The 21,039-nt window shown below is 48.8% G+C and overlaps 1 protein-coding gene across 1 annotated transcript in view; it reads right to left on the bottom strand.

Annotated features, from left to right (window-relative positions):
* KCNQ3 (potassium voltage-gated channel subfamily Q member 3) overlaps positions 1 to 21,039 on the bottom strand; it is a 242,023-nt gene that overhangs the window by 20,058 nt on the left and 200,926 nt on the right. Inside the window, exons 5-9 of the mRNA XM_010972661.3 lie at positions 17,387 to 17,542; positions 16,675 to 16,785; positions 15,113 to 15,208; positions 13,693 to 13,787; positions 9,644 to 9,670 (exon numbers count right to left, since the gene is read on the bottom strand). Coding sequence (XP_010970963.2) covers positions 9,644 to 9,670; positions 13,693 to 13,787; positions 15,113 to 15,208; positions 16,675 to 16,785; positions 17,387 to 17,542 — 485 coding nt within the window. The remainder of the gene's footprint in view (positions 1 to 9,643; positions 9,671 to 13,692; positions 13,788 to 15,112; positions 15,209 to 16,674; positions 16,786 to 17,386; positions 17,543 to 21,039) is intronic.

The raw sequence follows: 21,039 nt of genomic DNA on the forward strand, positions 1-21,039 counted from the left end.
AAGAGTCTTTAAGAAGCGATCAATCTGTCTCGTTCCATTTGTTGTGAGCTCAGTGAGCACAGACTGGGTAACCAGCACAGAGCAGCCGATCCACCTACAGCCCTAATTTTGTCCCTTCTCTTCTTCCTTCCATCTTTACACGTGGAAAGGGTAGGGCCTTACACGAGATCTGCAGCCCCGTCTTAGAGGGCTCCTCTAGCACCATGGTCTATCCTGAGAAAGGCAGAGAAGTCAAAGATAATAATAAACAACTGTCACCAACCACGTGCCAGACCTTTGAGGCTCTGGCACTCTGTTTTCTATGAGAAAAAAAAAAAAAAAAAACTATGAATGAAAGCTGCCATCCAGCCTATGTTTCCTCTTTAATTAAAATGAGAAATCTTAATTGGGAATTAGATGGCAATGAAAGCGGAGTGGCCATGGGAGGCCTGGAACCTGACAGACGTTCCATAAACGGCGCCCGTGTTGAGGCAGGCAACGGTAATCCTTCCAGCTCTCACACGGTTCGTGGCAGAGCTAAGAGAACCAAATACCTCATGCCTCTTGTTTCCAGCCACAAAATAAATTCCTCTATAGAGAAATGAAAATTCAATTATTTAGGCAGTTTGTGCTTTTCCCTTGGGGCATCTGCACACTAGTCTTCTCTACTGACCTAATGAGTTGGCATTTCTGGGGATTTCTTGTGTAGAAATGGATGGCCTGTGGTAAGATCGCAGGCCTAGGGCCTCAACGCTCATTAGTTTGAAGGATGAAAGAATGAAGGGGGGAAGGAACAAAATGAGAGACTTACTCCCTCCCTCGGCCCCATGAAAAGCTACTCAGCCCTGAATAGTCAAGTCAAAGGAAAGCACCTCAGGGGCCCTCCTCTCCTGACATCTCATTCCAGGTGGAGCTTAATGTTCCCTTCCTTTGTTCTAACTCTCTGCCCCTGTGTCTGTGATGTACCCACAGCAGTACCTTCCACACTACCTTGTTCTTTTCTGGTTGTCATATCCACTGCCCCCATCAGACTGCCCCAATTCCTTGGGAATCTCCAGGGCCTAACACAAAGCAAGGCTCTTAATGCTCAGGTTATGAAAGCAAGGAAGGACGGGAAAGAGGAAGGAAGGGAGGGAGGAAGGAAGGAAGGAAGGAAGGGAGGGATGGAAGGAGGAAGGGAGGAAGGGAGGAGGGAATGGAGGGAGGAAGGAAGGAAGGGAGGGATGGAAGGAAGAAGGGAGGAAGGGAGGAGGGAATGGAGGGAGGAAGGAAGGAAGGGAGGGATGGAAGGAGGAAGGGAGGAAGGGAGGAAGGGAGGGAGGGAGGGAGGGAGGGAGGGATGGAGGAGAAAGCCACTGCAAAGCTAGGATTCAAATCAATGTTGATCTGACTCCTAAGCCAGCCTTACACCAAGTGGAAAAGATCCTCAGCACAAAAACCTAGAAATGTGGGTGCCAATCAGGATAATAATAGTAATTAATAATAGTAAAAAAGAAAACCTTACATAGTGCTTGCCAGGTTTAGGCTCTATTCTAAGCACCTAATCCTCACAACAGTCCTAGGAGGTAGGCACTCTCACTATAGCCATTTTATAGATGAGGAGACTGAGCACAGAGGTTTGGCAATGTGCCCAAGAGCATACAGTCAAAAACCTTCCATGCGGCCCATGATTCACACCGTCTAATGCAGCAGAACAATGCAGAACCATTTCTGCGACTGTGGCCACAAGCCCACAGCACACAGAAAGCGGCTTAGGACTCCCTTAGCCCCACCTCTGCCTCCTAGCCACGAGGCAGCCTAGCCCCAGGTGGCCGGTGGTTCCGAATGGACTGTCTAGGCTGAGGAAGAAAAGGGCAGGTGGAGCAGGGACCAGGAGGGAGGCCTGTGCCTGAAGGACTGCTGGGCTGCAAGGAACAGCATCACGATTTTGAAACAACCCCGATGTGCTGGCCTGGTTCACTCTCAGTGGACAGGTCTGCAGTTAGCTCTGCTGAGCTCAGAGACCTACGTGGTTTCCTCTGATCCAGTAAGTCTGGCGATCTATGAGCGCGATTCCAGAACATTTGTCGCTGGGGGTCTGAGGACACACACAGTCACACACTGATGGAAGAGTAAAGAACAAGGTGTTTTTCTGTGTAGGTTTCCTAAAAGAATTGTTTCTTCCATGTACTCAAGTCTCATGTTTGAGTAACATACCAGATGACCAGCACTCATCTCTAGGGAGCATTTACTTCTGCTGGGTCACAGGTGTCATTCCAGTCAGCCTACGAGATTGGTACTGTTATTATCCTCACCTCATAAATAAGGGCATGAGGACACAGAGAGGTTGTGTAAGTTACCCAGCATCACACAGCTAGTCAGCAGGGCAGCCAGGTTTCGAAGTCTGATTGTTTAATGCTGGAGTCTATCTCAGCCCCGATTGCTATGACAACCTCCTAATTCTACCATCTGGTTATTTTTAGTCCCTTGTTCAAGAGAAGAGAGGACCACAGATTTGGAGGGAGCCAGGCAGACGCGGGATCACATCCTATCCCCTGTGCATGTTGTTTCATCCTTCTGAGCCCCAGCATCCTCATCTATATAGGGGGATACTGAAATCTCTCACAAACATCCATCTCAAAATCACGTATTCTAGATCTGCTCAGACAGCTTCCCTCTGTGGGCAAACCCATCACATTGGCCTCTTGCAAATGTAGAGGTTTGAACGTGTCCCTGCAAAAGATACGTTCGTGCCCTAACCTGATACCTATGAACGTGACCTTGTTTGGAAATAGCTTTGCTGATGTAATCAAGTGAAGATAAGCTCACCCTGCCGTAGGGTGGGCACTTAATCCGATGATTAATGTCTATAAATGAGAAGAGGGAGAGGGTTGGATACACAGGCATAAACATACGTAGAAGGAAGAAGGCTCTGTGAAGATGGAGGCAGAGAATAGTCGATGGGTTACAAGTCCAAGGAATGCCAAGGATGACCAGCCACCACCACGAGCCAGAAAGAAGCAAGGAAGCCTTTTCCCAGGAGCCTTCAGGGGAGCGTGGCCCTCGTGAGACTTTACGTTTGGACATCCAGCCTCCAGAACAGTAAGAGAATGTATTTGTTGATTTCGGTTTGTGAGAGTCTGTCACGGCAGCCACAAGAAACGAACACAGCAAACAATGAGGGCTTCGTGGATGCATGCACAGTTTTCAGTCTGATGGAACCAAGTCAGAGACCGTGGCAGGTCCTTGTGTGCTAAGGGATGATGTTCTTGTAGGTAGAGAGGAGGCTACGTGAAGGGTAGGGAGAACCACCCTTTCCCATATTTTTACAGTCAGAAAAATGGAATTTCTACTCTCTAAAGAGAACCTCTCGCTTTCTCCTGGCTTCTCCTGACAGGAGGAGGCGAGTTATCTAACTGGGTGATGATGAGCATGCAACAGCCACTGGCCCATTTTCTTGACTGGGTAGTTTTCCATCTAAAAGGCCAGCTCTGTATTCAAGGTCCACATGGTCTTCTCTCTGGCTCTCAGTGACCCATGGGGTCAGACAGGCCGTGACCTCGGGTGGCTGGCTGGGAGAATCTCTGCTTTGTGTACGTGCTGGTCCCAAGGCCAGACCTAGTGGGAAGTGTTACAAATCGCAAGTTTTCCCCAGAGCCAATTCTGCTTTACCCAGCAAACACAGCCTGTTTTTCATCCTCCTCTGTCTCCTATGTCTGTTTCTCAATTAGTTCACAATTCATAAGGAAAGGGGCATTATAAATAGGCAGACCCCAATAGTCCAAAAATAAAAAGCCCTCAGGACAAGACAGGGATCACTCTGAGGTTGAAACTGGCTCAAATCTCAGTTGCTCTGTAGCCTGGGACCAGTGTTGCCGAGTCTGGATGGCAGGAGTACAAACAGCTACGGGACTGTGTCCAAGGCGTGTATATATTTTGCTCTGGGTAACAATTTTCTCATCAGTAAAATTGGGGGATTAGATGAACTGATCTCTAAATTTCCGTACATCTTTAACAGTCATTGAGTCTAGGGCACGAGAGATTTATTGCCAACACCATCCATCACACCGTGAGATGAATGTTATGTGACTTACGTCATAGGGAGAAGGGAAAGTGTGAATTACAATGTCTGACCAAATGCTCCTTGACTCCACAGAAAATCCTGGATTTGAGCCATTCCCTGTCTGCACAGCCGCCTCCCAGGGTTGGAACTCCACCTACATGAGCCAAGAAAGCGTAGAAAAAAGCAGACCATGCAAAAGGGACCCCTACAGTGACTGATTATGTAACTTCCCAACAATCATGAGGACCAGCATAGTGGTTGGGACCATGAACTGCAGAGCCAGACCAGCTGGATCCAAGTCCTGCTCTTGTTACTTTATTAACTGTTCAACCTTATGCAAGTCACTTACCTCTGTGAACCTCAGTTTTCTCATCTGTAAAATGGGAATTAAAATACCGTCTACCTCATGGGATGGCTAGGAGGGCTAGATGTGCTTAGAACTGTACTTAGTAAATAATATTATTTATAAATTATTGTTACTATAACTTGAAATCTTTGATATGAAGAATGATCCTCTCCTAAACTTGACAGCTTTGCAATGGAAAGCACATAATAATGAGATAGGAGACAAAGAGGAAGCCAGAAAGAGAGAGAAAAATACCATATGATATCACTTATGTGTGGAATCTAAAAAAAAAAAAGGATACAAATGAACTTATTTACAAAACAGAGACAGACTCACAAACTTGTGGTTACCGGGGGGGGGGGAGGGAATGGGGAGGGATAAATTGGGAGTTTGGGATTTGCAGATACTAACTACTATATATAAAACAGACATACAACAAAGTCCTACTGTATAGCCCAGCGAACTGTATTCAGTTCATACTAATGGCCTATAATGAAAAAGAACATGAAAAGGAAAAGAATACATATATATATATATATATATATATATATATATATATATATATATATACACACACACACATGTTTTACACACACACACACACAAATGAATCACTATGTTATACACCAGAAATTAACACAACATTGTAAATCAACTATACTTCAATAAAACAAATGAAGTTGATCAATTAAAAATAAAAACATAAAAAAAAAGAAGCTGCCTGGGACAAATTTCTTCCCTATCTAAAGACCGATACAGAGAAGAGTCCCGAAGGCCGCTGTTCATATTGAAGTGTTTGAAAACACAAAGTGAGCAGTTGGACCCAGGCAAGTAGTTACTGTCAACACAGTTACCTGTTTTGCAAATTTAAAAAGTGTTGGTTTCTATCAAACAAACACCCTTAATTATCAGCATTGCTGCACGTCTACTGAATAGTTATAATTTATGTGCAAAACGCCACCCCCAGCACAAAACACTGAAGTCTTCCCTGGTACAATCCACACAATCAGTGAGGCTCAGTATGTTCTATTGTCGATGTTCTTTGATGCAATATTATTGTTAGGAATTTGACAACGCATGGGTAGACTCCATGCTTGTCATGGACATCCATCATTTTTGTCTGCTTTATGTGTCATCCCCTATTCTTTGGGACAAAGAACCCTATTCTGTTGGAGAATTGACCTCCTCAATTTCAATCAGGTGACTCAAAGGAGGGCTGCCAAACATAGTATCTTGAACCCACACCCACTCACTCTAACAGTTGGAAACATGACCCAGAGTTTGGCTAGTAGTAGCTTCTTGGTATCTGAGCCACAGGGATTGTCCAAGGTGTAAGTGTGTGACCCAAATTGGGACAATCTAAGTGCTTCTCTGGGATCTTCCAAACTAGAGTTGGGTGAAGAACAGGTGGACAGAAGAAAGAGGAAAAAAGATGTGATCCTGGGGCTGCACGCATCCACAACCTCATCAGTGTGGAGAAAGTCAGTCGAGAGAGTGGAACCACAGAGAGAAGCAGAGACAAGACTTGAACAGAGAAATCTCGAAAGGATTCCATTCCTTATTTCCCATCCAGGGGTTCCCATCCTTTCTGATGAGTGACTGTGTGAGCAATTACATTTCCCTTGTAGTCCAGGTCGTTTAAATTGGGTTTATGACCCTTGGAGAATAAACAGCATGTCCATCCATCTGTTTATCCACCCATCCGTCCATCCATCCATCCACTTTTGCAGTAAGTTAATATCTACTTAAAGCCAACCATTCGCCAGGCTCTGTCTCAGGCACTCTTTCAGGTGCTGGAGGTAAAGCAGTGAGCAAAACAAACTGCGTCTAGTCCCTTGGAAGCATTCGATCTAATGGAGAAGGCAGACAAGAAACATAATATGTTAGGTAATCACCAGTACTACCAAACTGAAGGACGGTCAAGGGGACAGAGCCTGAGGGGGTGTGGGCAGAGAGGCCAGGAGGGTCTATCTCAGAAGTGAGCAAAAGTGAAGTGTGAAATAAGAGCTCCTGGTGGAGAGAGAGCAAGTGCCAAGATCACGTGCCTGTTCGATTAACTGACCTCACTCTTTTCTCCCAGATAACAAAGAGGGCTTGCCAACCACCTGTGCTGCGCTGGGACTCGGCCTGATACGGTCTGATACAGTCAGACAGATCTATATTTGAAATCCCCGTCTTGGCTATTTCTGTGCTTGGCTTAGGTGTAAGTTACATAAAAGCTTGAACTCAATTTCCAATATCTCTTTCAATCTGTCATTTACTTATACATCCAGCAAATGTTTATGGAGGACATCCTATATATCAGGCACAGTGTTAGCCTTATCAAACTCATGGTGTAGAGAGGAAGGGGGAATTTTAAATGTTCTGACTGAATATAAAATAAAGGCTTTATTAGGGAAGTGCAGAGTCCTACTTAAGGGCACGGTGAGCAAGGCCTCTAAACTAGGTGAGAAGGGATGGGGGGGTGTGCCTTCATTTTTATAAGAATGAATTAAGATCGTAGATCCTGAGAAGGAAGTATACAATTACCAAAGCCAGCTTCCCAGGCGTTGTAGGAAGCTGGGGGACTTCTGTTCCTCAAAAAGTCTATGCAAAGCAAAACACTCAAGACAGTCCCATCCTTGGGACCAGAGATGCTCAGCTCTCTGTTGACCCTTTAGGGGTAAGTGGGAACAGACAAAAGCTTTATGGGCAACTATGGACTTAAGCGCTTTCCAATAAGCTGACTGAAATGTCCCCTTCCTTACCCCAACACAGAACCATGATCTGTCAAGTCACAGAATGTAACTCTTTCCTCCAGCAGACTACATAAACAGATGTGCGGGCTTCCTATGCTAGAAGGCGTCAAAAAGATGATCTCCAAATCTGATTCTCGCTATTTAGAAATCATTATAAAGTAAGACTGAAACACAAGTTAGCTGGCAATCTGCTGAAGAAGCTAATGGTACATCAGTAAGTATCAATCTAATTCGCGCATACATTGCTGACCACTCTCTGGCCTCCTTGCTCCCTGCCTTCATGGGTAGAGAAATTGATTCCTCTGCTGACAATTCACCCGTCCTTTCTCCAGATCTCATGTACCACGTCCAGACTTCACAGTTACAATCACACCTGCCATCTCACCTCCAGTGCATCAGCCAAATCTATTTGCTGTTCAAATCCAAAATGCTGCACCCTGAGCCTGGGTGAGGGAGGCTGAGTGGCTTATGTAACTCACCTAGCTCTTCCCTGAGGAGGATGAACCAGAAAACACCCAGCGACTCCAGCCCTGAGAAATCACGGGATGTATTTTCCCTCTGCCTCCGTGGCAGAGTGGAGAGTTCTTGAGAGAGGAATGAGTAAGCTGATGATCAGACTGCAGAGAGCCAGTTTTCAATAACTGGAGACGCAGGCCCAGCAAAGCCGCAAAGCGCATTTCTTTAAGCCCTAATCAAACCCGAAGTGCCTAGTCCAGGGCATAGGGATACTTTGCACGTAGGTTCCAGTTTGGCTGAATTCTGTTCGCGTCTGTATAGAAAAGGCTGTAAACCTGATTTAATGATTCACATGCGGGGTCAACACCCGCATGATTTAAAACCCTACTGGTCAAGAGAGATGGGGGTAAGAGCACCCCGTTGGGGGTCCTGAGATCCTGTCACAGCTGGTGCTCATGGAGTTCTGTTCCCTGGGGTGAGCCTGCCCTCTTAGGGGGGCTTCATTTCTGTAAAAGTATAAAAAAGAGGGTCTCTGAGGTATCTTCCTGCTCTGCCTCTGTGAGCCATGAGCTACTGCAGGTTCTCTGGCAAATGCCCCCCGACAGTCATTGTCAGTCCTCTGGCCTCCTCTACAATTTCTCCAAACACCTCCTACGGTCCAGCCTGGGTCTGGGTAAGAAACGCTCCATCCACTTAAACCTGCATAAAGGAGGCAGGAAGTCTGAATAGTGCTTCTGCCTCTGAGTTGACTGGCCCCGGCTGTAACTGTTCCTTCCAGGTGGGATTATGTTTGGGATGGGGCATCATGGGGTCCATTCAAGAGCACCTGACCCAGTCTCCCAAAGGTCACTGTCCCCAAGTGGTTCCCATACAAGGTGGTCCAGGGTCTTGTCACCTCCTCTGCCCAAATTCTGTCAGCTCTAGAAGGACAACAGTTGAGCTGGTGTCCAGAGGATTGCCTGAGAGATCTTGCAAATAGCCAACAATAATAGTTTAAATATATATTATATATATAATGTGTATTTACATTTATAATTATTTCTATTTATAAATACAGTTGGCTTTCCATATCTGCGGGTTCCGCTTTCACAGATTTAACCAAGCAAGGATCAAAAATATTTGAAAAAAATTCCAGAAAGTTCCAAAAAAGCAAAAGTTGAATTTGCCACACACCAGCAACTATTTACATAACATTTATATTGTGTTTACAACTATTTATATAGCACCTGCATTGTATTAGGTTATAACTGATCTAGAGATGATTTAAAGTACACAGGAGGATATACATAGGCTAGATACAAATACTATGCCAATTTATATAAGGACTTGAGCATCCACAGATTTTGGTACCCACCCGGGTCCTGGAACTGATCCCCCGTGGATACCTGGGGATGCTTTGCATACAGTTAAAATGTTTGCAAGAGACGGTCTTTCTTTACAATCTCAAGCAGGGTCCATAGTTTCCCTGATACTGTGACATCTTCTCGAGACGGAGCCAAAAGGGAGGGAGAGACATGCTTATCAGCTGGAAGCTCAACCTGCCTCTGCAGCAGCCTGCGGTGAGTGTGGTTTACTGGGGATAATGAATTATAGTCTTGATTCCCTTTTTGAAGAACCATCTGTGAGCCCAAGAAGCATACGAAGCAAGATGTAATAGAAACAACATGGTCTTAATATTCAGACTTGAGTTTGAATTTTGGTCTTGCCACTCAGTAGCTGTGTAACCCAGGGAGAGTAACTTACCCTCTCTGAGTCTCAATCTCCTCGATCCACAAATAAAGATACAGGACTGATCTTTCATCATGGATGTGAGACCAAGTGACGTAACACATGTGGGTCTCCAGGCACAGAATCCTGCCCAGAGGAGACACTCAAAAATTGGCTGCTGCTATGATCACAATTAAGTTGTTCTTGAGTAAATTAATATGAAACTGCCAGAGGAAAATGGCCAGCAGCAGCAGCGAGCCCCCAAACTCTACCTCATGACCAGCATGACCACCCAGGGGCCCCACACCGTACACAACTGGACCCTTTATCCCGACATGGTGGTGGGAAGAAGAGGGTTTACAATCACAAACATACCTGGCTCCTGCCTCCAGCTGTTCTTTCCTATGAGATGAGGGAGAGAGAAAGAGAAAAAAGCATAAACTACATGGAACGTCTCCCCATCTCCCCCAACTTTGTCCCCAAGTTCCCCTCTGATGGAGACGAAGGAGCAAGATGCTACATGTGGAGGGGAACCAGTGAATGAGAGGGATTCCCCAGGCAGACCACAGGTCCCTCCTGCGATGGTCTGGCTCTGACCAACCAACGCTCTTCTCAGCCTTTCATTCATTTATTCATCCAGAAGATGGTTGCTGAGCACTTACTCGGCCCCACGCCTCGTGCTGGGTTCAGGTGGTCTGTTTAGCGGCTGAGGCAGGTCAGGAAAGCAGGAATTTCATAATTTAGCAGCCACACACCTTGCCACTCTGTCACCATGCTATTGTCATCACAGTCAACATCATCATTGCTAATATTTATTGAGCAATAATTATTAGGAAGATACTTTTTAAAGTGCCTTTTTTCAAATTCACTCATGTAACCCTCGTCGATCCTAGGTCTCCATCGTCTCCACTGGCCAGCAAGTCAGAGACCTGAGTTTGCTCTCAGCTGCACCCAACATGATGCGTGGCCCTGAGCAAGTTCCTGAGCTTTGGGGACCTCAGTTTCTTCTCTGTAAAGGTGGGGTTGGACTTGAAACTCTCTGAGTTCCTTTGCAATTCAAAAGTAATGAATTTATAATTTTAAGTAATTAATAAGTAATATTAAATAATAATAAAAGAAAAATTAAAAAGGCAACACCATCACTCATCACTCCTAGCCCAAAACACATAATATATATATGTATATATATGTGTGCGTATGTGTGAGTGTATGTGTGTGTGTGTGTGTATATATATATATACACACACATATATATATATGTCTACACACACATACACTTGTAAATTAACAAAAAATTACACCTGCTGGAAACTGATAAGACATCACTCTTAGAAAGGGCTGTACAATTTCATCCTTCAAAATCTTTTGGAGGAATGTAAAATGGTGCAGCCACCATGGAAAACAGTCTGGCAGTTCCTCAAAAAGTTAAACACAGAGTTACCTATTCCACTCCAAGGTAGATACCCAAGGGAATTAAAAACACATACCCACACAACATGGACCTGAGCGTTCATCAGAGTATAACAGCCAAAAAGTGGAAACAACTCAAACGGGCAACAACTGATGAGCAGATAAATCAAATGAGGAATTAAGTTCTGATGCACACGATACCATAGATGAAACTTGACAATATTGTGGTAGGTGAAAGAAATCATATTACAAGACATCACTTTTCTATGAAATGTCCAGAAAAGGCAGAATAGAGAGAGAAAATAAATTAGTGGTTGCAGGGGCTGGGGGAAAGAGGCAAGCAGAAGTAAAGGGCACAGCGTTTTCTTTGGGGGGGGTAACAACACTATTCTAGAATTAGATAGTGGTGATCAATGCTCAACTATGAATATACTAAAACCCACCATATTGTCACTTTAAAAGGGTACTGTTTATGGTATGGGAAATTCTTTCGTGGTATGTGAAATGTATCTCAATAAAGTTGTCCTTTTTAAAAAAAAAAAACCCATAAATCAAATTAAAAAACCTTTAGGAAGCAGGTGAGGGCACACCAGTGTATTATCAGCTACTTTTTTCGGCCATTAAACATATGGAGTGGGCTGGAATAATGGAACATTCTTTTCCCAAGGGACTGCCTGGTTTCAGAATAGTTGCTAAGTGAATTCTCTAGTGGCTTTATACTTTTGTCCTTGAAAAAAAGAAAGGAATGTTTTCTCTTAGTTAAAAGCCATTCCTGTGTCACAGCCGCTGTCTGCAGCACAATGCATGCCTCCGCGTCTCTGACAGCTAGGACAGTGCCTTATTTATAATAAATCAACCCAAAAGAATGGCCTATTGCCAGGACCTTGGGATGCAAAGCAAATGGAAATCATCTTGATTCAGCGTTCAACGCAGTTGCCCACATTCTGGTTTTTGAGTTCAAGGTCACTGTGTTCTCCTGAGGAGAAGCCACCTACCCTTTCTGAGACTCTCGCTATCCAGAGGAAGGCTGTACCATTCCAAATCTGAAATGGTTTGAGCAGCAAGGGAATTTTAGAATCAAAGGGAATCACAGAGGAGTAAAGAAATCTAATTGCAAGTAAGGAGACATAGTTAGTAAACCCAACTCTATCGTTCCACCACTGAAGCCTTGTTTCTTCTCATCTCCTTTACTCTTCCACAAGTCATCACTCCCTGAGATTTTTCCCTTTGTTGATTCCCTTCCAGTCTTCCCTCCACCCTCCCTTCTTACTGCTGTTGCCTTGGTCTAAGCCCTCGTGTCCTCGTACCCTGAACCCTGCCATCAGCTGTCGGCTGATCTTGCCCAGAATCCTGAGCCTGTCCAGTCTGCCCTCCACATCCCTTCCCGTCATCTTCCTGAAATGCACCTCTGATCATGTCATTCTCTGCCTCAGATGGCTTCTCTTCACTTTCAGGATCAAGGTCAGATTCCTTCACAAGTCACGTGTGACCTTCCTGGTCTGGCCATGGTTAGCATGTACAAGGGGCTCAAAAGTATTGGTGGACCGAATGCCTTGAGTAGAAAGTGCCACGTGCCACTGGACCCTCTTGGGGGTGACAGCACCATAGGTGCTGAGATGGGGTAGGTAAGCAGGGCCTTCCGAGTCTTGGTCAGGTTTTGGATCTCATTCTCTGCGTCATGATTATCCACTGGAGGGTTTTCTGCAGGAAATGGATCAGTAGACCCAAATGTCGTGAGCTCCCTTACATCTGTATCACAGTCTGGTGATGGGGGTGGAGAGAAAATGAAGCCCCGAAGTTCAGAGCTGGTCGCTGGTCCCACAACGAGGGTGTGGGAGGGTGGGGCGAGACTGGGAGCCACCTGTCCAGTACTGGGTCACGCTTTGGTCCGTGAACCCAGACACATGACAGAAACACACCCCAGGCACGAGTTTGAGTGTCTCATTATGTCTCCTTCCAACTCAAGGGTCCTCTCAGCCCAGCATTCTACCCACACATTTCAACACCTGAGTTCAGGACCGTAGTGTCTAAAAGCTGGAAAGGTGCAATCTGTTTCAGAAGCCCAAGTAGTGGAAAGATCATGGGTTTTGGGAGTTTCCAGAGGTGGCTGCCGTTGGCCAAAATGACCAAAGTTGCTGAGCCCCAGCTGGCTCCTCGGTGAGGGGAGCCCACTGACGCCGTCCACTCAGCCTGTCTCCAAGGCTGCCCCGTGGGCCACCGTGTCAGAGTCGCCGGGGACGCCTGTTCGAGATGCTTCCGCTACGTTTGACACCGCTGGACCCGCTGAAGGTGGACGCAGGATCCGCATGCCCAGCCTCTCCCACTGACTTTAAAGCATCTGAACACTCAAGAACCTCTGGCTTATTTCACAGGGTGCCTTTGAGGATGAAATGAAACGTGAACTTGGATACTGGGAACATTGCGGACATCCAGTAATATTCATTTCCCTCCCGCCGCTCACAAGTGCTGGCCGTGGGAAAGGGTGGTCACTTTTTCCCCTGAAGCTTCTCACTTCATCTCCCACCTCTGAGAACACAAAGTAACATCTCTGGTCCTCCAGAGGATGCCCCCTGCTGCTTTTTCCACCATCCAGGCTGGCCTCTGGGTGCAGGCCATGGCCTGGGGGTGGGGCCTCCAAGATTGCTCAGACGGCGCACCGTGCTGGCTCCCCACTCCCTCAGCCACAGATCTCGCCCCAACACTGGTCGGACCTGCCCTTTCAGCAACTCAACACTGTCTGTCGAGCTGGAAACCCTTGCTGAGGTCACCTAGGGAGCTGGAAAAAATTCTCATACCCGAGCGCCACTCGCTGGAGACTCTGATTTAATTAGCCGGGGTGTGGTCTGGGCATTGGGGTGGTCTCAGCTCTAATGATTAAAGCCTGCGGCCCAAGACTGGGGACCGCTGTCCTGAAGGACATCCTCTAAGACACCGTGAAGGCCACAGGCATGAGTACAGACCCACGAGAGGGATGGTCAGTCACACTGTGAGCACTTAGATGAGTCACCACTTGCCTGAAGAACGGAAAAGAGACGACTGATTCATAGAACCTCCACGTGGCCACAAGATCAATCCTGTTGGGGTTGGTAGCGTAGTACCTCCAGGCGGCCTGAGGGGGAGAAGAGGGGGCAGGAACGACCTGGTGTCACCTGAGACAGTCCCCTGGAGCCCCACACCATGAACACAACAAGCCCCGACACCCAAGAGGTCAGTGCGCACTGAGGTGATGTCCGGAGGAGCCGGATTCTTGGCTTTTTGCAGCTCCTTTGGGAAGAAAGCCTTCCTTGACCCCATCATCCTGGAGCTGTAATTGATGCTGCGGTGGGTAGGGGTGTGGAGAGGTAAACTACAGTGGACGGGAGAGGAGGGTGCTGCGTGTAGGATCCCTGAAAAGAGCAGGAGTTACTCTTGCTATAAGGTCCCTGAAGGTTTCTCACACAGGTAAGAAGACAGTCTTCTGTGCCATTTTCAGGTGCAACCAACGGCCCAGGAGACGAGGTTTGGATTCTAATATATTAGAACTTTGAGACTGGGACTGGCCTAGAGACGACAGGCCGTAGGATAACATCATGTGCCAGCCTGTCTCAGACCCGCAGACCCACAGAGACACTCACTACTACTGGACGCGAGTCCACGAGTGAGTGGTCCTGCAGGCATGCGGTCCCAGACAGCTAGAGACAGAACACTGCACTTCCCTCTTCTCCAGACTCCTAACGGCCCATAAACCCATGAGGCAGGAACTCCCCCTGCAGTAAAAGAGGGACACTCTGCCTCTCTCACCACCCTCACTGTCGTCCCAACCCCGCAGCCCACGGTGCAGAGAGTGAGGAGGACAGAGAGCTGGTCCAGGGAGACCAGTGTCCACTGGTGCGTGGCTGTCTATCGGGCAGGACAGACGGTGAACCATCCAATGTTTTGCACAAGTGGGATGTCTTCCTCCCTTGGCTTATGGGCTCGCTCTCTTGGGCAGATATAAGGGGCCACATCTCCTTGTAGCTGATTGGCTAAGCAGCTGGACCCAGGCTGACTCTTCCTCATGGGTTCCCAGGTCAAGATAGGGTGGGAAATAGAAGGAGAGGAAACCTAGTATGGACCCTGGTCCAAGCCAAGCTCTCCACTCCAGCATCATTAGTGAGACAGCTGATGGGTTGATCCCTGTCTGAATTCTGTGTCTATTTTTTGACTGGCTTAGAACCGGGATGGGAGAGTGACGGGATGGTACACACAGAGGCAGGTCATAGAGATAACCAGAGCAACCCCCATAACTGTCACAGACAGGCATGGCCCTGGTTCCCATCCCGGTTGATGGCATGCCCACTCCTGTATAAGCAAGCAGACACACAGAAAGACAGACAGACACACACACACACACACACACAGACGCAGCTACACAGGATCTGAGACCCACGCCAGTGTGTCCCCAGGCAGACAGACCTGGATGAGCTCAGCTGCAGGCTTCCTCCTTTTCTCAAAGTGCTTCTGACGGTGCTGCTCCTGCACCTTGAGCGCCAGTCCGGACCCCAGGATGCCCTGAAGGGAGAAGGGGGCCCTGAAGTCAGCCCCGCCTGGACCATCCCGAGGCCCGACCCCCACTCCCTGGCTGCAGTGATGACATTTGAGCAAAGGGGAAGAGGAAAGATCCCTTCTTTCTCTTCCAGGCAGTAGGGAGCTGGGTTCAATTCCTGACTCTGCCACTTTCCAGCAGGGAGACCCTGGGCAAGCCTCTTATCAGCGGCACCTCAGCTTCTCTTGCAGGGAAGTGGGATAATAGTTCCTACCTTTGGGAAAAAAGTGAGATAATGGAATAGGAACTGCTAAGAAGGAGTATGACACAGAAAAAATTCCCAGTTCATGTTAATGGAGCTTAAAAACTATTTTAGTTGCTCAGATTGTTCCTTGAGACTTTTACTATAGCTGCAATTTCCTGGAATTGGATCTGTTTTGATTTCCGGCTCAGACTCTCGTGTGGATTACAGGGGCAGGGACACATCCTTTTCAAGTCGAGGGAGCATTTAGAGACCAGGTCGCCCCCTCACAGCCCCTCACCTGCTACAGATGAGGAACTTGAGACTCAGAAAGGCCAGGTGCCCAAGGGCAAACAGCTTCGGGGAAAACAGACCCGGCAGGGTGGCAATGGAGGAAGAACACCAGCAGGGGAAGGCCGGGGGATGAGGGGTGGGGAAGATGACTTGGTATGTGTGGGGCTTCTTTCCGAGCTTTGTGATGAAGAGCCAGGTTTAGAATGAGCAGACCTGGGATCCCTGGCTCCACAACCCAAGAGCCCTGGGACTGTGGAAACTTTACTCCCCCGATTAAGCCTCAGTTTTCTCATCTGGAAAATGGAGATAAATGCGGCAGCAAACTCCTTATGTGGTCACAAAGATTACATGAGATGATGGATGGTGTAGGTGAAGCACCTGCGTGATTCCAGCACCCCGTAGGCTCACCGAGTGCTACTTGTATTACTGCTACTATTACACCTGTGGGCACTGGCTTTGGGGAAGTTACTCTGTCATGGGTCAAGGCTTACTCTTGAGGGAAATGCATTTTTTATGTAAACTGATGGTTAACAGGGCAAGGGAAGGGTACTCACAAATACAAAGGACCCACACGGGCCAGGAATATGTGCGTGAAGGACATAATCTCAGCCCCCAAAGCGCTCACGGCCTCCCAGGGAGGCAGATTTGGAAATGTGTAATCCCAGCACAGGGCCAGAAACCCCAGCAGGGCTCAGAGTTGTGCCCAAAGGAAGGAGCGACTCACTCAGCCTAGAGAAGGCAGCCCTGAGACTGGTCCTGGAGGAGGAGCAGGTATTTGGGGAAATCGCTCCCAGCAAAGGGAGCAGCCTCACCCATGGCGGTGAGGCAGGGACCCTGCTAGGGGGGTGGCTGCTGAGCCGACAGGGCTAGAAGTTAGGGTATGAGAGGACGGAAGCTGGGGCTGGGAAGTTGAAGCATCCTGCCCGCCCCATTAGGAAGAACCCCAGAAGCACTTACCGCCGGAAGGGCGAAAAAAGAGACGCCAATTAAGGAGAAGGTGGCTGCAATCAGACGGCCTTCCCACGTTTTGGGGGTCTTGTCTCCGTAGCCGATGGTGGCCAGTGTGATCTGAAGAAAAAAGAGCTCAGACATGGGATCCCCAGGGAGAGGGAACCCACAAGCCGCTGCGCTGTCTTGGGCGTCGCTCCCAGTTAGAATGAGACTCCCACGGGAGGGAAGACACTAACTGGCTCAGGGGTCTTCCTTGAATTAGTTACTCAGTCTCCTCATGCCTCAGTTTCCCCATTTTTAAAAGGGGGTTAATGATAGGAGTTGTTTGAGCTTAAAATATGTTTATAAATGTCAAGTGCTTAGAGCAATGCATTAATACTTCATGTCCTGTGGGCAGGGCTGCCTCTCTGTGTAATTGAAGGTCTGGGTACACGCATGAGAATCGGCCGCTGTGTCTGCCTGTCCGGCACGGCGTGGCCAGTAACAGCCTGCGACTCACGAGTAGGATCCCCGAGTGACTGTGGGACCGCTGCTCAGAGCCCTGACTTCTTACAAACAGTGTGGAAAAGCCCCTTCCGAGGGCCCGCCCGGCAGGGGGAGTCTCCCAGGGGCAGGTCCACAAAAGGAGGAGGCCTCCTCTCCCCCGGAGCGTGTCCACGCCACCCCCTCCATCTCTCTCGTCTCTAAAGTCAATCCCCTTGGGGGAGCCTGCACTCACCAGACCCCACCAAAGGGCGTCTGCATAGGTCTCAAATTCCTCTTTCATCTCTTCTCCTTGGGCATCCACCTCTGGCACATCTTTCTCAACCAGGTAGACAAGAAACGAAGAAAGGATGAGCGTCAGGAACCCGATATACCAGGCGGTGATGAGCTCCTGGGAGAGGAAGCAGGGGACAGGGTCTCGGTCATTGGGTGGAGACTGGATGGAGGTTGGGTGGAGGCTGGAGGCAGATACCCTGGAGCTGGGGTCCAGGTTTACCAGCTCTGTGACACAGGCAAGTTACTCACCCTCTCTGATCCTCACCTCCCATCACTGTAAAACGGGATCAGTAATATGGCCTTTCTTTTTCCATCATTATTAGAATGAGGGTGTGGCTCTCGGTGGGAGGAAGATTTCTGCCTCAGGTTGATCTCGGTATCACCACTCAAGAGACTTCACGGGGAGGTGAGAAGGTAAGAGGAGCTGGCCACTGCCTCTGAGACGAGGCTCGGGACCCAGGAGACCCTATTCCATGCCGGACTGGGCAGAGCAAGGACCAAGCCCAGTTCTATGGGGACCGCAACAGCGACAGCAGAGTGGACGGAGCTGTGCACAGGGACCCAGCCCTGCCGCTAGCTGACTGTGTGACTCTGGGCAAGTGATCCCTCCTCCTCAGCCTTAGTGTCTTCATTTTTTAAATGAAAGGACTGGACCACAGAGTTTCAGAAAGTGCCACAGACACTTCAAATGCAGATAGGTGTTTTTTTTCCATGTGAAGTAGTCACCTATGGATTTAAACCATATTAAATAGTAGCATAAATTATACATAAAACCTACTTCATGGATATTATAATCTGATAGACTAGAACATATGAGTAAGTGAGTAAGAGAAAGTTGATATAAAGAAAAATGTCAGGGAACGTTAAGGATGTGCAGAGATATGGCAAAGGCCAGCAAATCACTGAAGTTCAAACACGCTGACCATGACACTCCCTGGAGTGCTTTCCACGTCTCTCATTCTGTTCCAGTTCCAAAGGTTACCGCAGTAAGTTGGGCAGAAGAAAGTCAAGGTCACTGGCAGACACCATCTGGAGATCAGGCCTGTCCTTCCTGCTGAGTCAGCACAGAGAACAGCTGTATCGTTACAGCTCATCTATCCGACCGTCCGCGGCCAGTCAGCTGGACTTCTGGGTCCACAGAATCTTGCTGACAGGGTTGCCTCACCTCCTTCTGTGCTTTTGCTCCCACTGGTCCCCTGCCCTCCCTGCCCCTCCCCAAGGGGCCGACCAAAGAGCACTGGGTCAACAGCCCCGTGTCGCCTCCACTATGAGAGTTTTTGGATGTTTGCTCCCCCAACCTCCAGTTGGGCTCATTTCTAGGTTTTTTTTTTTTTTTTTTTTGGTCTTCACTATTTTCTAAACAGACGTCTCTAAATCTCTCACACCTCATTATGCTTATCTGCTTATAGGTCTGATCTTTCCCGTGTGCACAGTGCACTCGTGTGACTTTACAGCACAGAGAGGTCAGCCGAGCTGTTGCAGGTGGTCCAGCTGGCCACGCCCCTCCCGGAGCATCTGCCCTGCCAGGGGTTCCAGAAGGAAATAGCAGCAGCTCCGTGACAGAGCCTGTGGCCGCTCCGTGACAGAGCCTGCGGCCACTCCCTGACAGCCCCAGGCTCCTGCGCGTGCCTGAGCCCCACCGCCGCCAGGTGGGGGTTGAGGGGTGGGGAGTGAGGGCAGCTACTTCCTGCCCCTTCCTTAAATCCATTCTGCGGGACGCTCCAGGCCTCTCTTCCCTTGCCTCGAGGACCCAAGGCTCACTTTGAAGACCGACGAGGGCCGCCTGGCCCACATCAGATTCTGTGTGAGCAAGAAGACATCAACATCTTTGCACTCAGTGTGGAGACTCCAGGGCTTACTTGTTCTGGAAACAGAGCCTGGCTGATCCTAACTTGTAAGAGTGTTAACTTTAAGCCTAATCCTGTGTAACCCTGTGTGGGGCCCCCCACTCCCCATCTCTGAGTTTCCGGGGCAGTCAAGCACGGGACTTGGCCCAGAGAACATGTTTTTGGAATGCATGAACGAAGAAATGAATTGGTAAGTGCTCATTCACTGGGCTCAGAGAAGGAAGTGGTCCAAGCTCTTGCAGTCAGGAAATGGGGGCGCTGGACTCAAATCCGGTAAAGGCTTACCTCCTAAATACACTGCCCACCCTGGAAGCGCAGGCCGGCTTGGCAGTCGCTCTATGGCTTACGAACCGTGAAAGACTGAGGGCTCGTTGAGTGGGGACTGTCTGGGGGAAGGGTGGGATACAGGGCTTGCCAAGCAGTTTGTCTGCCTTCAGTCCCTACAACAGAGATGTGATTTTGTCTTGACATCCTGCCCGCCTGGCCTTGGTTGTAGGGTCCGGCGGTGGCATGGACCATCATTTTCAGGAGTCACGTGGCAAACATCCAACTCCAGTCTATTCTAATCTGAAGGAACCCAGGCAAGGACCTTAACCAGCCATCTTTTAGCCTGATTTCCACCAGAGCTGTGAATCAGCTCAGCTCCATGGAAACAAGGTTAGGCGTTGTTAATGTGTCCTCTGACGACAGATAAAACGGAGGGTCAGGCGGAGGAAAGAACCCTCAAAAGCAAGCCCTGACCTCCCCGAGTCTGTGGCCAGAGGTGGCCCAGACAGGGACAAAAACACATTCAGCAAGAAACTGCAGTCCCGGGGGAGAGACTCCCAGGGGTTTTCAGTCTGTATTTCGTTTCACTTATAGATGTACTTGCACTGTTTGTGAAGAAGAGCCTGTTTGGAATAATAAACTCCACCATTAATGAGCACGTATGAGTCACCAGCAACTGACCGGTGCCCTTTCTCAGGTGAGCAGCCGGAAGGATTCACAAGTTAACCACCGAAGAAGCTTGCATGACAAACAGAGCCCGGTTCTTAACATCTGACAGCAGGGAGGCGGCAGAGCTGGGATCTGTCCCTAGCTGGTGTCTGACTCCTAAGCCCCTATTCATTTCACTGTGAGACACCAGCGCATCTGGGTGTGCACCTGAGCTGGGAGAACCCAGGCGTTGTGTGCAGGGGGTGTTACAGGGATGCCCAGGTTGGGGGTGACCTGGCGATGTTAACACATAAGGAAAACTCTGGGCTCCCCAGGGCAACTTGCCCCAGGCTCGCTCCGCATACAGAGCCTGAGGCAGAGATTTAGGTGCCTGTGATTGATTTGCACCTGATGATTGAGGGAGGATCTCAGGAGAGAGGGGATGAGAGAAACCAGACAGAGCAGGAGAGAGAGCTAAGCAAGGATGTGGGCTCTGCTGGAGCCTCCTTCAGCCTGACCCCACGGGGAGCTCTGGAGGGTGAACTGCACACAGGGCCGGTCCCAACACAAGGAAGGTGCCGGCGTCCATTAGTCACCGGCTGTGGGGGGAGGTGGAGGGGGACAACGCATGCTCCTGGGCACGGCAGCTCTTCTCTGCTTCTCCGGAGAAGAGGACAGCTGGGAACACTGGCAGCCAACTCTCACAGCAGCCGTGGGCTGGGCACGTCCTCCTGGTAAAGGGGGCCTGGGCAGGGCATCAACTGTGTCCATCGGACCCACCATGTTTGGCACAAGAAGATGCTCTCTTAGTGACGGAGGTAGCTTTGACTTTATCCGCTGAAGAGCACCC

The sequence above is a fragment of the Camelus bactrianus genome, chromosome 25, assembly GCF_048773025.1.
Source record: "Camelus bactrianus isolate YW-2024 breed Bactrian camel chromosome 25, ASM4877302v1, whole genome shotgun sequence".
In the NCBI taxonomy this organism is placed as follows: Eukaryota; Metazoa; Chordata; class Mammalia; order Artiodactyla; family Camelidae; genus Camelus; species Camelus bactrianus.